The 15,088-nt window shown below is 38.5% G+C and overlaps 1 protein-coding gene across 4 annotated transcripts in view; it reads right to left on the bottom strand.

Moving 5' to 3' along the window:
• Nucleotides 1-339: 339 nt before the first annotated feature.
• Nucleotides 340-15,088, bottom strand: part of MIER1 (MIER1 transcriptional regulator) — a 37,656-nt gene continuing 22,907 nt past the window's right edge. For all 4 annotated transcript variants that reach the window (XM_083743093.1, XM_083743091.1, XM_083743092.1 and 1 more), the window contains 9 exons: nt 14,320-14,440; nt 12,804-12,868; nt 11,556-11,628; nt 10,516-10,667; nt 10,008-10,089; nt 6,718-6,812; nt 6,232-6,359; nt 3,596-3,735; nt 340-3,272 (listed from right to left, as the gene is read on the bottom strand). In XM_083743093.1, the coding sequence (XP_083599219.1) occupies nt 2,947-3,272; nt 3,596-3,735; nt 6,232-6,359; nt 6,718-6,812; nt 10,008-10,089; nt 10,516-10,667; nt 11,556-11,628; nt 12,804-12,868; nt 14,320-14,440 (1,182 nt within the window). In that variant the 3' untranslated portion in view covers nt 340-2,946. The remainder of the gene's footprint in view (nt 3,273-3,595; nt 3,736-6,231; nt 6,360-6,717; nt 6,813-10,007; nt 10,090-10,515; nt 10,668-11,555; nt 11,629-12,803; nt 12,869-14,319; nt 14,441-15,088) is intronic.

Below are 15,088 nucleotides of genomic sequence, written 5' to 3'. Positions count from 1 at the left end.
AGCGAATTTTGTTTGAATAGCATTTGACTTGAATTATTGTCACTCAAGACCCCAGCAGCATGTCAATAAGTGATGGATTCCGTTGTTTCCCATAATGCTTTGTAACACAGAAGTCATGGCGGATCATACAGTAAGCCTAGAGCTATGGCTTCAATAATCTCTTCTCCTGGCCTGAATTGTTTTGAAATGTTAATGATACATCAGTATAACACACATGTAAAGTTCAATGTGCAAGGCTGTGAAGACTACTACTGAATAGTCCAAATACACCATCAGAAAAGTTCCACAAGCTTTAGTGACACAAGCTTCTCTTAAAAGAAACAGAAGTTCCAGTCTTAATATATTCAGTTGTATTTATGTAAGCAATGTGTTTAAAAAAATACTTTATAATCAGCTTTTCCAGAATTGCAGATGGCGAACTAGGGAAGGGACACAGGGATTACCAACAGTGCAAAAGTACTATGTGAAAAATTTATAAAAACTAATTTGCAAATTTTTAATTTCTTTCAAAATATCACTTTAAACCCTTTTATAAAGTCCAACAGTCAGACCTGTTGAATTGAAGGTTTGATTCAGACTTCACGCAATGCACTTCATGGATCATGACACAATAGTGCTTAAAAATATACATTACAATTACTATACACAAGCTGCACTGACTTTTCAATCCAATTTGGAAGCAGTATTTTTTCCTTTTCCAAACAGAACTGAAAGCTTCTTGAACAGGTTACTATATTACTAGAATTTTAAATAGTACTACTAGTGCAATGTCTTATCAAGTTATAGTGGCTGCATTTTAAAGAACATGAATAAAATATTGTATAAACACCTGGATAAACAAAATGCACATTACAATTAAATACTTAATGAACAGCTGAGCATTACATATTGATTATGGAATGTCAGGACTTTTCTTAGGCATACCATTGAAAGTAAGATCAAAGACCAAAGTAAAATTTCTGAAAATGTACACAGTGCTATATTTTACTTACAAGCCTGAGAACAATATACTTAGAAACTTTCCTATGAATTGTATTGCAAGCATTTCCACTTGCAAGATATATAGGTAAGGAAGAAAAATAGTTGCAATAAGAGTTCTAAAAGCATTGTGCTGCCTTGCTCTAACATACTTTATAGAGACAATCTTTGATACGAGGCTATGAAAACTTTGGATTCCCATATTTAACAAATCTGGGTTTTGCCAACTATGTCACCTCCCAAAAACAGTTCAGTTTACAAGATGAAGGGTTTAATCTATAGAGGCAAGTCATGCCTGCTGGGAGATACACTGCTTCTGAGCTCTAGACAATAAATATTAGCCCTGTAAGTTAGATCACATATTCTGCCAAAACATTTCAGGAGAAAGCAGGGGGCTCTATTAATAATTAAATAACTTAAATGACATCTACAATGAAATGGAGGTTCACATAATTAAGACCAAACGTCACACATTTTGCCAAGTTACAGAGTTATCAGGCCAACTTGAAACAGCATGGTTGTAACCTTTAAAGCAAGCCTCAAGACAAGTGGATGGAGAAAACTACAGATAGCCTGATGTAAAAGCAACAAAAACAATACTTCCAATGAGTCATTTTACATGGCAATAAGGGACAAACATGGCAAACCTCTACCATGGCCATTATCTAAATCCTCTTAAGGATGGGAATCATGGCTACAGGGACTATTCCTGCCACATTGTCAAGGACATCTGTCAAGCAATTTATTTTTTAAAAAAGGTTACCAGCCTTTACAGTACCTCACAGACACGGGCATATTCATACATATATATGCAATAATTATTCAAAGACTCTTCTGCTTCCTAAGAAACAGTAAGCAGCATAAATCCAAGTGAATTCCTTGGAATGTATGATCAGGCCCAAATATGAGCTGTGCATTTGTTCCTCATCAAGGCTACCAGACCCATTTCACAACTACACTGTGCTCACTGAAATGTAAAAATAATTAATGAACAATGTAATGCCTGACCTTGGCTAACAAGATTTAGCAACATTAAAGCATTTAAGGTTGTCTCATCATAAAAATAAATCTGAAAAAGAATTATAAAAGCAAGAACACTTGTGCAATCAAAGCATCGTCCTAAATTCCAAAATTCTAAGTCACCATTTGTCTCAAGATAGAAATTTGAAAAATTATGGTATTCATAATTGGGTGTGAATTTTAAATATTTAAAAATTTTACCGCTTTCTGAAACATGACTATTACTCTTTTTTTAATAAAAAAGCTTTAGCAAAATAAAATGAAGCTGACAGATCAAATCTCGTAAAAGTTTACCATACTGTACAAGTTATGAAAATTACACACTTGTATTTAGAAATTACAGCTCAATCATGACTTAAGTATTGTAAAAATCTTTCAAAGGCTACAAAGAATCTGGAAAAATACAGAATGTATCTCTTATATCCAGATAAGAATATGGAAAGACATCACTGATGTCAACAATTTTACATATACAAACCTGACTTGGTTTATTTTTAAATATTTCTATATATAAAAAAATACTTTCTCACATACAACTTTCAGGATTTACAGGCATTCCTTAACCACCATTCTCTTCCTATGGACTGATAAACTATCATCAGATCCTCACTTGTTTTATGAATCCTGCTTTACAACTTTACTATCCAATATTATGGAATTTGACATTGATGACTTTTCAGAGTGTATTTTGCCCAGTAGTTTATGTCTGTTTTCCTTGAAATGCTAAAGAGGAAGCAGTCCTTTTCAATAGAACGTGCTCCAATTAAATGTATCATTCAAGATTTGAAAGGTATGCTGCAACTTCTTCAGTCAGGATTAGGAAGCAACCAAAATGTATTTCAAAATCTCAATAAATTATATTAAAGGATCTGAATCTGTAAGGGTAACCTACCAACCCTGAAAATTTTGGACACCCCAAAAATTGCTTGAAGGAATAAAGCCAAACATTCAGTCATCTACCATCTCCTGTTCATCAAACTTTCCATGGGTCACTGCTTCTGGGTAAATCTCTGAGGAACCTGGACTCTCCTTCTCATTACTATTGACTCTTCTCCTCTTTGCAGGTCTTTCATTTTTTTCTTCAGGATCATTTTCATTCTTTGAATTTGAATGAGCAAGTTTAGAATGATTGGAAAGGTTTTCAGTTTCATAGCCATTTGTATCAAGATCCACAAGAGGCATTTTTTTGCCAGTTGTTGGTCCATTTATGTGCAATCCCTCAATTTTCACTTCTTCTTTACTTGATAATTCACCTGGCCCATTAGTGGCAACACCTATATCATAAAGAAAACAAAGAAAGACTATGAGCAAGGACTGTAAAATTGCATTTTGGAACAAGTACTTAAACTTATGACCATTTACGGGCATAACATAAGTAAATTCTACCATTACAGAGGCTATGTAATTACCGCAATCCATTTTAGTTTATGAAATTTCCCATTTGAGTTTACAGCACCACACCACTTATGTGTGTTTGTGAATCAAGTGTAGATTATAGAACTGTTCACAATGCCCATGGGATATCTGCAATGAGCTTTGGAAAAATGTTTAGTTTAAGAAATGTCAGGTATACTAAGGACATAGAAATTTTACATACCATTTTGATTACTGCTGCTGGTTGTGCTGTCCTCTCTCTCCGAATGGCTGGTGCTGCTGTTAGAAGTTGTGGGAGGTGGGGAGGGAGCCCGACTAGATGCAGCACTTTCACTTTCATCTAAGAGTCGATCCATGTAATCCCTTAAAGGCAGAAAGAAAACATTTGCTCTTCAGCATGGATAAAGCAGAGAAGTTTAATACAATTGTTTGCTACCAGGATCTTCATTTTCTGTTCAAAGTGCTGTATCAACGGGGTGGCAAAAGGGGAGAAATAGGACCATGTGGGTGGCAGAAACAGAAAAGAGGGCTAAGACCACCCAACTTTGGGCTCTGATCCCATCCATTGCTGGTATGCAGCAGCTGACCGGTTACCCTTGAGGAAATTCAACTCCCCCGGCCCCACCCACAAAAAAGTTTGTCCACCCTTGCTCTAGAACAGTGTTTCCCAACCTTTTTCTGACCATGGCCCCCTTCTGATCTTGTTTCCTTCCTGTGGTCCCTCATGGGTATAGCCTAGGGGGGCAGCTGCCCCCCATAAATAAGTAAAAAAAATCAGTACCAATCTGAGGTTCTAGCCCCTAACAAAAATATTGGCTACACCCATGCACACACACCCCCTCTACTGGTAGAAAGGTAGCTATTTAAATGTTTTGTTTGTAAACAGAATTTTACATATTTTACAAATTTTTATAATTTATACAAAATACAATTACATAAAATGATAGGAACATAATGAAATATTATTGAAGCAGAAAAATATACAATCATGGAGTTGGAAGGGACCCCGAGGGTCATCTTTATAGTGCAACCCCTGCAATGTAGGAAACACATCTAAGGCATCCATGACAGATGGCCATCCAACCTCTGCTTAGAAACCACCAAGGAAGTTGAGTCCAGAACATCCCATGTGTTGTAAAAATTAAAAATACTTATTTGACCCCAGTTATTTGACACAGGGGGGAAACCTACAGATACAATGCATAAGGCACACAGTATATATGGTTTATATATATACACAGTATATATATATTCTGTATATTTGGAAGAATTTTAAAAAGCAAGTGGTCCTCACTGATCTGAAGCAAAAAGATATTGTCATCTGGAGGAGCCCTGGCTGCCTAGATAAAACACTATAGCCTCACGCTTACCTGGGAGTAAGACCCACTGAACTCTGTGTGGCATTCTTCTGAGTAGACAGTTTTTTACTTGATGCAAGTCAGTAGCACCAGATGACCCCACTCAGCTAGGCACTGGGGTGGATTTTACCCCATGCCTTGCAGAATTGGGCAGACAGCTCTGATCCACGTGGGGCTGGGGTGGATTGCACCCTGTGGCTTGCAGAGTCAGGCCCAGGCTGCCACCGGGCCCAAGCAGCTCGCCCAGCCCTACCCATTACCACCCCACTACCACATTTACCCGACATGGGGGCTCTACTAGTCAAAACGGGAGTAGAGTGATCGCCCTCTCTACTGGAAATGAAACCAGGACTGCTCCAAGAAATGCACGGGGCAAAAAGGAGCACTAGGCCCTGGTAGGCCACCCCCTTACTCACTTGTGATTGACCAAGCGAATAGTCAGCCAATAAGTATGTTTTAAAAAATGCTTCCCCCCCTCAGTTCTCACTTCCCGCTGTGGCCCCTCGTGCTGCGGCGCCCCATTTGTGCGATTTTCACCTGTGCCCCACTGGAATATCCCGGGGGGCCATATGGCCTCTGGTTGTGAAACACTGCTCTAGAACATCATTTCAGTAAGACAAACATTAGTGGAAAGCGCACAGCAGTCTATGTACAAATTAATTTTAAATTTTGCAGTACTGCACAACTGGAAAAAATATTGTTCATACTTGATAATGCAACAAGACTTCATAAGACAACATCAACTATTTCTTGTCATTGGTGCTACACCATCTGTGAAACTCAGGAAGCCTTGGCAGTGCCTGGCAAAACACCTTTAAAGTTTCCCCATGCTTTTATGGTATTTTATGCCACTTATATCTGTTCTTTATGTGTCTTATACTTCTTTGTAAGCAACCCTGTTCATTTTCCATTGGAGGGTGGCATACACATTCTTAAACTGAAGTCTCCATCAAGCTCACTCACTCCAAAATGTGTTTTATTTATGCTTATTTTGCTGTAAGTCACAGCAAACTTCTGTGTAACAAGCAGCTAACAAGTCTAATAAATCAAGCTGCTTGGAGACAATTATGCCAGCTACTTTTTTTCATGGAACTCTACTCCCTTGGTTTGACATTACATTGCTGGGTACTGTCGTATTGGGAGGTTTTTAATGCTTGATGTTTTTACCATTTTTAGATATGCTGTAAGCCGGCCAATTATAATAATTGCTAGGTATTTATGCACCACTTTGAGGGCTCCCTGGCCAAAAAGCACTATAAAAGACAGACAAGTGCTGCTGTGCTAGGAGAGCCAGCCTGCTGGACTTAGATCAGAATCTAACTGAATGCTAGACTTAGAGGGACCTAGATTCAAACGCTAGACTTAGGAGAGTAAGTGGAACTCTGACTAGGACTTGTAAGTGGAACTCTGACTAGGAAGAGCACACATCCATTTCCCATTTCCCATTTCCCATTCCCTGTATACAGAAACACAAAACCAACCGAAATTGATTACAGCTTACGTTACACCAGGATGCAAGTTGTACTTCTTTTTACCAAATCGGGTCTGTTGAGCAAAGAAGTCGTATCGTTCCGATTTTTTCCACATGTAGTAAAATGCTATGCATTCTCCAACAGATCTTGTCCGTACCTTTGAAAAATGAGTAAACCAAATACTTACTCTGCTTTCTATATAGACTTATGAAACACACTCTGAGATGACAAGACTCGGAGTTGAGGGATTGTTCAAAATGGGGACATTTAGGCAGATTAACACCTTGCCAAACGCCTTAGGCGAGTGCCCCTGAATGACCAGCCAAGCAAACTGCCCTTACTTCTCCCTCCCAAAACACCACATTACATGTTAAGCTAGATAGGGTAAATAGCACAGTCTTGCTCAGAAGCAGATATGGAACGTTAAGGCAATTTTTGCTCTGAATTACTCAGTCGCTTGTTCTACACCCAGGTTTATTGCACTTGGTCTTTAAATCATTACCCAATTCACTAACCTTATTTGCCTGAATCAAGTGAAAATCCTTTCCATAAGCCTTCAATCCTTGTTCAAAATTTCTACATTCTTCTTCTGTCCAGACAGATAGTTCCTCTGAATTTAAGAAATATAATACAAAAGCATATAAATGAAATTATTATTTAGTTCTTGCAACCACCGATAAAAACTTTGCTACTGCTAATGTTCTAGCATTTGTCCAAGAACAAATGAGCCCTATATTCTAAACAAAATGCTTGATTAACTTGGAGGTAGGCTGTATGAATTGTGTATTGATTTGTAATGATTTGTTGGGTCTCTGCACCGTAATAAAGATTGATTGATTGATTAGTTAGTTTATCTGTATACCACCCTTCATCCAAAGATCACAGGGTGGTTCACAACATAAAAATACAAATTACATAATAAACCAAGAACAAGGAAACATTAAAAAGGCCATAGAATACTCATGGAAGGGGCACACAAAGAAGGGCTTTAGATGATGTTCGCAGAGTCCAGGTTGGTATATACCGTATTGGCCCGAATATAGGCCACACCCTCAAATAAGCCACACCTTTAAAATTCGGGGGGGGGGGGAGAGGGAGAGGGAGGGAGAGAGAGAGAGAGAGAGGGAGAGAAAGACAATAGCCAAATATAAGCCACTCCCTTAAAATTGGGTTACAGGCTTAAAATTGCTGCGGTTGGTAGAATTCTAACTCCAAGCCCATTTAAGCCTTTGATCTTGCAAGCTCATACAATTGCTCAAATGGCAAATTGCTATTCAACTGCTACAATTCCGTAGGCACTCACACCTGCAAATGGCAAATGAGCAGTCTTGAGCTCACAAATCAGCAAAAAAACGTATTTTTTTTCTTCCGTTTTACCGTATGTCTGTTTCAGCATCGTCAAAGCCCATTTTTGTAAGGCTGCAAATTTAAGCCGCACCTTAACTTTTAACAGTTGGAATTTGGGGGAAAAGTGAGGCTTATATTCAGGCCAATATGGTATCAGGAGAGGTGGTCCTTGAGATTATTGCATTCCTGATCCATTCAAGGCTTTATAGGTCAAAACCAGCACTTTGAATTGGGCCCAGAAACTAACTGGCAGCCAGTGTAGATGGGTCAAGATATACATTATATGCTCAAGCTATCTTGTCCTGATGATCACCCTAGCCACTGAATTCTGCACCAGCTGAAGTTCCCAAAGTGCCTTCAGAAGCAGCCCCATGTACAATGCATCAGTTTGAATAATCTAGCCTAGAGGTTCCCAGAGCACAGACAACTAAAGTTGGGCTATCCATGTCCAGATAGGGGTGCAGCTGGGCCACCAGGCGAAGCTGATGGAAGGTGGTCTACACCACCGAGGCCACCTGAGCCTCAACCAACAGCAAATGACCCAGGAGTAGCCCCAAGCTACAGACCTACTCCTTCAGAGGGAGTGTAACCTCATCAAGACCAGGCAACCTCCCATCCATCTGGTCTAGGGAACCACCCACTAACAGTGCCTCAGCTCTAAGCCAAAAACTTAGCCAATATACATAGTCATATGCAGACATCTCTTAACCATAACTTTGGGGGGATGGGTGGAGAGAGATTGAGCAGGAGAGGATTGTTTACTATTACACAAAAAGCACAAATGGGGAGCGAAATGCTTGCCTTGCTGCACCCTGTGCAATCTTATCTAATTTCCAGATCACATCAAATGTTGGATTCTGCTGCTTTAATCTTTAAGTTGTTTTCCCCCAACAGTATTACAACATAGTATATATTAACCCCACCTCCACTTTATATATGAATGAGACAGATGTGTGCATAGTTGCCGTATCAAATCTACTTAGGCATATATGTTGTAGAAATAAATTATACTCAGCTTATACTCAGAACAAACTTAGTTGGTCTCTAAGGCCGCTACTGGACAATTTTTTATTTTTATTTATTTCGACTGCGTCAGATGAACACGGCTACCTACCTGAATATATGTTATAGTTGGACAATTTTACAGGTTATAGTTGGACAATTTTACGAGGACTCAGTTATATTTAAAGAAACTAGAACTTTTAGAATCACAGAATTCTAGAGTTGGGAGAGGTCTACAAGGGTCATCTAGCGAAAGGCAGCTAAAGCGTCTCTGCCAGATAGCCACCCAAACTCAGATTATTCCTCACCAAGGAAGGAGAGTCCACCACCTTCTGAAGCAGTCCATTCCAATCTCAAACAGATCTTACTGTCAGAAAAGTCATCCTAATGATTATTTAGAATCTCCTTTCTTGCTATTTTTATCTTTTGGTTCAGATTCTACCTTCCAGAGCAGCAGAAAACAAGCTTGTTCCATATTGTGACAGCCCTTCAGATATCTGAAGATGGCTATCCTAGCTCCTCTCAGTCTTCTCTTCTCAAGGCTAAACATACCCAACTCCCTCAACTGTTTATCTTAAGGCTTGGTTTCCAGACCATTGATAAATCTTGGTTGCCCTCCTCTGCACAGATTCCAGCTTTTTGATATCCTCCTTAAACATTTGTCCCTACTGAAATGCATTTTGATAGTTTTGGCCCAGTTCTCCAACCTGTTAAAGCCATTTTGAATGCTGATTCTATATTCTGAGGCAGCGTTTCCGAAAGGTACAATAATCGTATATGCCTTTTGAGTTTTGTCTTACCACTGCACCACCTTCTCAGGCGTATGTAATTTGGGGGTAGTTTTAATAATATTATTTTATATTTGAATTGTTTTATGCAGCTAAAAAAACCTATGATGAAGTAAAACAAAAAAATTATGCTGCCCACCCTTTGAATCCCTTTCATGTACCCTAAGGGGCACACGTACAACACTCTGGTGGCACCTGCAATTTGATGAGCATCCCATCTATTCCTTCATTCAAGTCACAACACCAGGCCCAGGACAGACCCTATGGCACCCCACTTGTCATTATTTTCCAAGAATAACGAGGAACCATTGATGTGCACTCTTAGGGTTCCATCAGTCAAACAGCTACAAATCAACATAATAGTAACTAATAAGTACACCTGAAGGGTAGGAAAACTCTCAAGAGTAAACTAAATTATTGTAATTTTTTAATGTACCTTTCATTTCCTTTTGCATTTTTTCATTTATTTTGTTTCACTGAAACATTTACAATAAAAAAATTAAAACCACAAATATTAAACTGAATTATTTTAAGATCTCTAAAATAATGGATGGATGGAAGATATATATTTGATATATTAAAGGGCTCTTAATGGGATTGTAATGTTAGGAAGCTTTTTAAATTGGCTGTTTTCATGAAAGGTATTTTTAATGAAAAAATATACATACCTCGGGCTGCTTTTACATTAAATCTTAATCTTCTTAGTGCCTCTTCTATATCAAAATTGCATTTTACTAATTCATACAATGCCTGGGAAAGAAGGAAGAAATTATGATCTTCTCAACTATTGTTTAAAAACACTGGAACAAAATCAGTTGTTTCTGTTTTTAAAATCCAGTGTTAAGACAAAGCTAGATCCTGCTGTAGAATCATAGAATCGTAGAGTTGGAAGGGACCCTGAGGATCATCTAGTCCAACCCCCTGCAATGCAGGAATATGTAGCTGTCCCATACGGGGATCAAACCTGAAACCTTGGTGCTACCAGCACCATGCTCTGACCCACTGAGCTATCCAGGTAAGGAACATAGATTTCATATTTCCAAATACATATAAAATTCTGAATCCTGCACCACTCAAAAACATTAGGCAGCCAAGATGAGGGAGTATAATGTGACACACAACAAAATAACCACCAGGAATTTTAAAGCTACTAAGAGTTCCAAGTGTCTTAAATACCTGCTCATTGTCTTTAATATGAGATCCTTCAGGAATTGCATCTATTCCTCTCTCATCACCTGTTCGTCTAGAGGCTTCATTAAGGAATTCAATCACTTTCTCTTCAGACAAGTAATCTGGATTCCACAGCAACTGGTCATCATTTTCATACACTAAATTAGAGAAATCAAGACATTATATATTGTCTTAACATCATCTACCTTTAAACCTATCTACCAAAATTCTTTCCATTTACCTCCAAAACAAGCCAAAATGCTAAACAGACTTCCTTGACAGCATTTCTGTCAATAATTCTACACAATGTATGGTTTTCTCGGAAAAAAACAGACTTATTTCTGAGTAGATAACACAGGGCTGAGCTGTAAAGCTGGCAAACCTGAAGAGTTGAGTTCTACTGGTTCCCTAATAATTGGCGGCAACTTGAAGGATATATATTCATTGGTGACATTATGCAAAGTCTAACTCTTGTAAATGGGCAACTCAGTTCTATCACTTTGCTCTGATGGGAAGCTGTGTGCAACAAAGTAAGTATTCACTCATCATTCATGACAAAAAGCATTGGGGATTGAGACTTCTAACATCTTTGCTTCCCCAGCACCTGCCACCAGAGCCAAACGCTACAAGATCAGCAGGTGTTGCCCAGTGATGAAGCCCTGGACTATGAGAGTCTTAATAGCTGTTACTTCATCTGTCAGTTCCAGTCCAGGAAATTCAGCTGAATACAATTATACTATTGGCTAAATAAATAAATATTCCTTACACAGCAGTTTTCCAGTAACCAAAATAAAGATTCTTATAGAGATTCATTAGGTCATGAGCTTGTTTCTCATTACCATTTTTAACATGATAAAATGGATAGTAACTTTTACCAATGGAATTAATGTGATAATCACATTGCAACATTATGAGAACTGCTAAAGTTTACCTCAATCATGAACCTCAGTGGCCACCTTTCCCTCTAAACATTTTACCTCAAATTTGTCAGATCTCTTAATTTGGATCAAATTACCACCACAGCATTAACAGCAATTAAAGTTTACCTTTTTCATTTTCTTTGTATTTAGATATCCCAACTGGAATTTCAGCTTGAAACATGGAGCCCACCATGATTTCCTATATAAAAAAACACATTCACAATAACCAGAAGTGTAATTGAGCACCCATCTGTTGCTATCATACATAGATTAAAAAATAGATTATTAAAAAATATGTAGGTTTAACACACTATGAATGCACCCAATCACTAGAAAATGCAGTTTGAGAAAATTACCTCACTTTAATGAGGTAAGTACTCTGTATTGAGGTAGCACCATCCATTTAACCTGTGGACAAGCTATGAAGTGACAGCAACGTTCCCTTCTGAACAGTCAATTATCTGTCAAAATTGTTCAGTGTGCGGCTTTCAGATTGGATAAAGATGATAAAAAGATGTGGAGTTATATTGTTTCCATTTTTTAAAGTGACACAAAGGTGCAGAAGTTGCCAAGAAAAACATGTTTCACAATACAGTTGATTTGTCTTCTTATATATTACTTAAAAGTAATAAATAACCCCAAGGCAGTTTCCATCTAGCAAATCAAATGCCATCAATAAAAATAACAGCAAATAACCAACAACAATCAATTCAACAGCGCAAATTGAGACTAAGAATCAGGCATGCCCTTCATATGTTCATGTGAACAAGTGCCCTTCACATGCAGTGGGCACCCATTAAAGATATGGCTAGGAGGAGGAGGAGTTCAATAACGGTGGCACCACTAAAGATAAGGCCCTGCGCCAGGTCTCTACTCAGTGAACTGCAGCTGCGAGTTGGACCACCAGCAGGGTTTTCTGCCAAATTCAAGAGTGTGGGCTGTCATGGGGAGAGGTGGTTCAACAAATGTGTACCCACAAGACGTGAAGGGCTTTATATATTAGTTTAAGCTCAAAGAACTGGCCCTGGTAACAAATATGAAGAAGTTCAGATCCCACAGAATAGGTTTTACATAACATTGCACATAACTGCCTGTAAGGACTCCTACAGCTACATCCTGCACTATCTGCAGTTTCCAGGCAGTCTTCTAGGGCAAACCAACATAGAGGGCACTACAGTTGTCTGAACAGGAGGTGGCCAGAACATGCAGAACTGTGGTGAGGCTGTCTCATTCCAGAAATGGCCTTAGTGGGCACACCAGCTGGAGCTGAAAATCGCTCCAAACCCTGTGATGCCTGCACCCAAAGGGCACTCACAATGTTCTAGAATACCTTCTTTATTTATATAGTAGCCACATATGCTAATATAGTATTACCTTTTTCCAGTCTTCTGAAGGAATATAATCTTCGTCTTCTTCAGATTCCTCTTCTATTTCACTGTCTATATACAAAAACCAACAACTTTTGCTTAAATGTTAATAGCTACTCTGAGTCGCATTCCTTCAAATACAGTATATCCTAGAGACAGTTTTCTCAAAGTTAATTGGGCATTGAGACATGATGTCACAACCAACTCTATGTGACGACTTGTGGCAGAGATCTCCTTACTGAGTAATACAAAGAACTGTAAGAAGCAAGCAGATTACAAATGTAAAAAGTCATTTAAATATCTGTGAACACCATGGCAATGTATTTACCAAAGAACAGCTGCATATGCAAAGTCAGAGAAAGCATGAATTTTAAAGTTTGAAATAGATTTTAAAAGGTTTTTAAAAAAATTACATCCCATATTGCTGAAACCATTTTTGCTAGCAGCCAAACAACTAGTGACAATTACTATAAAAGAACACAGTTCTGATTGCTGTCAACAGTATGTTTTAATTCTAGTGAGGCCACTAAATAAATATTGGGCAGATTCACCAGAAATTGTGCAAGGACAGCCACTTGTACAATGGGGCTTGGGTCAGAGGAGCATTACAAAAGCTTCCCATTCCTTACCCTGCTCTCCAATGGAAGCTAGGGGCACCTCAACCTTCAGAAAAGCACCTCATTTTCTGTAAATCAAACAACTGCATGTTCTGAATCCTCTACGTATCCAAGTCTGATAAACAAGAACCACTGATCTTGGTGGTTAAAACTGAGGAAGCCAGCTTCTAACATTACTGGGGCTGGGGGGCAGGGAGAAACTGATTGTAATGTGGGGAAAAATATTTCCACATGTCCCAACACAGATGCTGAAGTCCTTCCAGACATCTGAAAGGAACTAGAAAAGGCTCACTTCACTGCCTTTGCCTCTCACCAGATTTGCCAAATAAATGTTTAAATTTCTAGCTATTTCCTTATATGTATGGAGCCAACATGTATATTACAGATTTATGACCTGGCCCAAAATCTCCAATCGTTTCATCATTTCATAGCGTTCCTATCCCCACTAAGTGCCAGCAAAAGATTAACATCCACACAATGCATCTTACAAGGTCTAGGAATGATCTAAATAGGATGAGTTTTCCACAGCTTACTAACCATCACTACAGTCCTGCCCCTCACCCCCCCATTTTCTCCTAATAATTCCAATATTTGCCAAAGAGCATACATACAAAATAATTAAAATAATTAGTAATTAAAATAATTAATTAATAATTAAAATGTGCCTATATAATTGTTTTTAAAAAGGAAGAACACAAACAAAATTACACCTTATTACTTGCAAGCAGAAACTTGCTTTTGGCACTTGTGAGAGTACTTAAGCTATGGGAAGTAAGGAAAAGGCTTATCTCATTCAGTTTTTGGTATGAGAATCCTCAAATACTTATATGGGATCAAATTACAAGAGCTGTTAAAATGTCTGAAAACAAGTTTAGATGACAATGCTTAATACTTTAAAAGACATACTTGCATCAAAGTATTTACACCGCCGTGGGCGAATTATCTCCTGTACAGCAGAGGGCACCGGATCATCGTTGGAGGACTGTGTCTCATCCTCTTGACCAGATGAATCCTTTATGACCTCCTCCTTACAAACAACGAAACAAGACAGCAGCGATTATCATTTCTGCCCTACTTACACAAGTTAACATACAAAATAAAATTGGTATAATTGACAGTGCATCATAACCCATAACAGTAAGAAGTGATGCCTTAAAAACCAAGTGGAAAAGAAAAATGAAGCAGATTAACAGACTAAAATCATACACAAGCTGCACACTGAAAAAAGAAGTTTAACATGTTTTTTAAAACTGAAAGAGGCACAGCAGAGCTGCTCAAAGACGGCATTCCACAGTACCACTGACCAAAAAGGCCCTGTCACATCCCCACTCAGGACCAAAAGAAGGGCTTCTGATGTTAATCTTAATATCTGGCAAACTTCTGCAGCAACACAGCTCCTGAGGCAACCTGGTCCCAAGTCATTAAAGGCTAGAACCAATGCTTAAATCTGAAGAAGCCAAAAGAAAAGGAAAAAGGAAAGGAAAGGAGCTATGGTTTGCTAATATGTTGTTATTTTAAAGGGGGAACTTGCAATCTGAAATCTACTTTTGGCAATTGTAAGTGCAGATTTAGGGATGGGAAGTAAGGAATATGCTCCAATCTTTCATCCCCAGCTAGCAATCTGGCCCTGCATTTTTTACTAATTGAGGTTTTCAAGGCTTTCTTTAAAGGAAAA

This window comes from Podarcis gaigeae (assembly GCF_964106915.1).
Source record: "Podarcis gaigeae genome assembly, chromosome: 6".
Lineage (NCBI taxonomy): Eukaryota > Metazoa > Chordata > Lepidosauria > Squamata > Lacertidae > Podarcis > Podarcis gaigeae.
The sequence above is the reverse complement of the archived record's forward strand: the minus strand, read 5'-3'. Positions and strand labels throughout refer to the sequence as shown.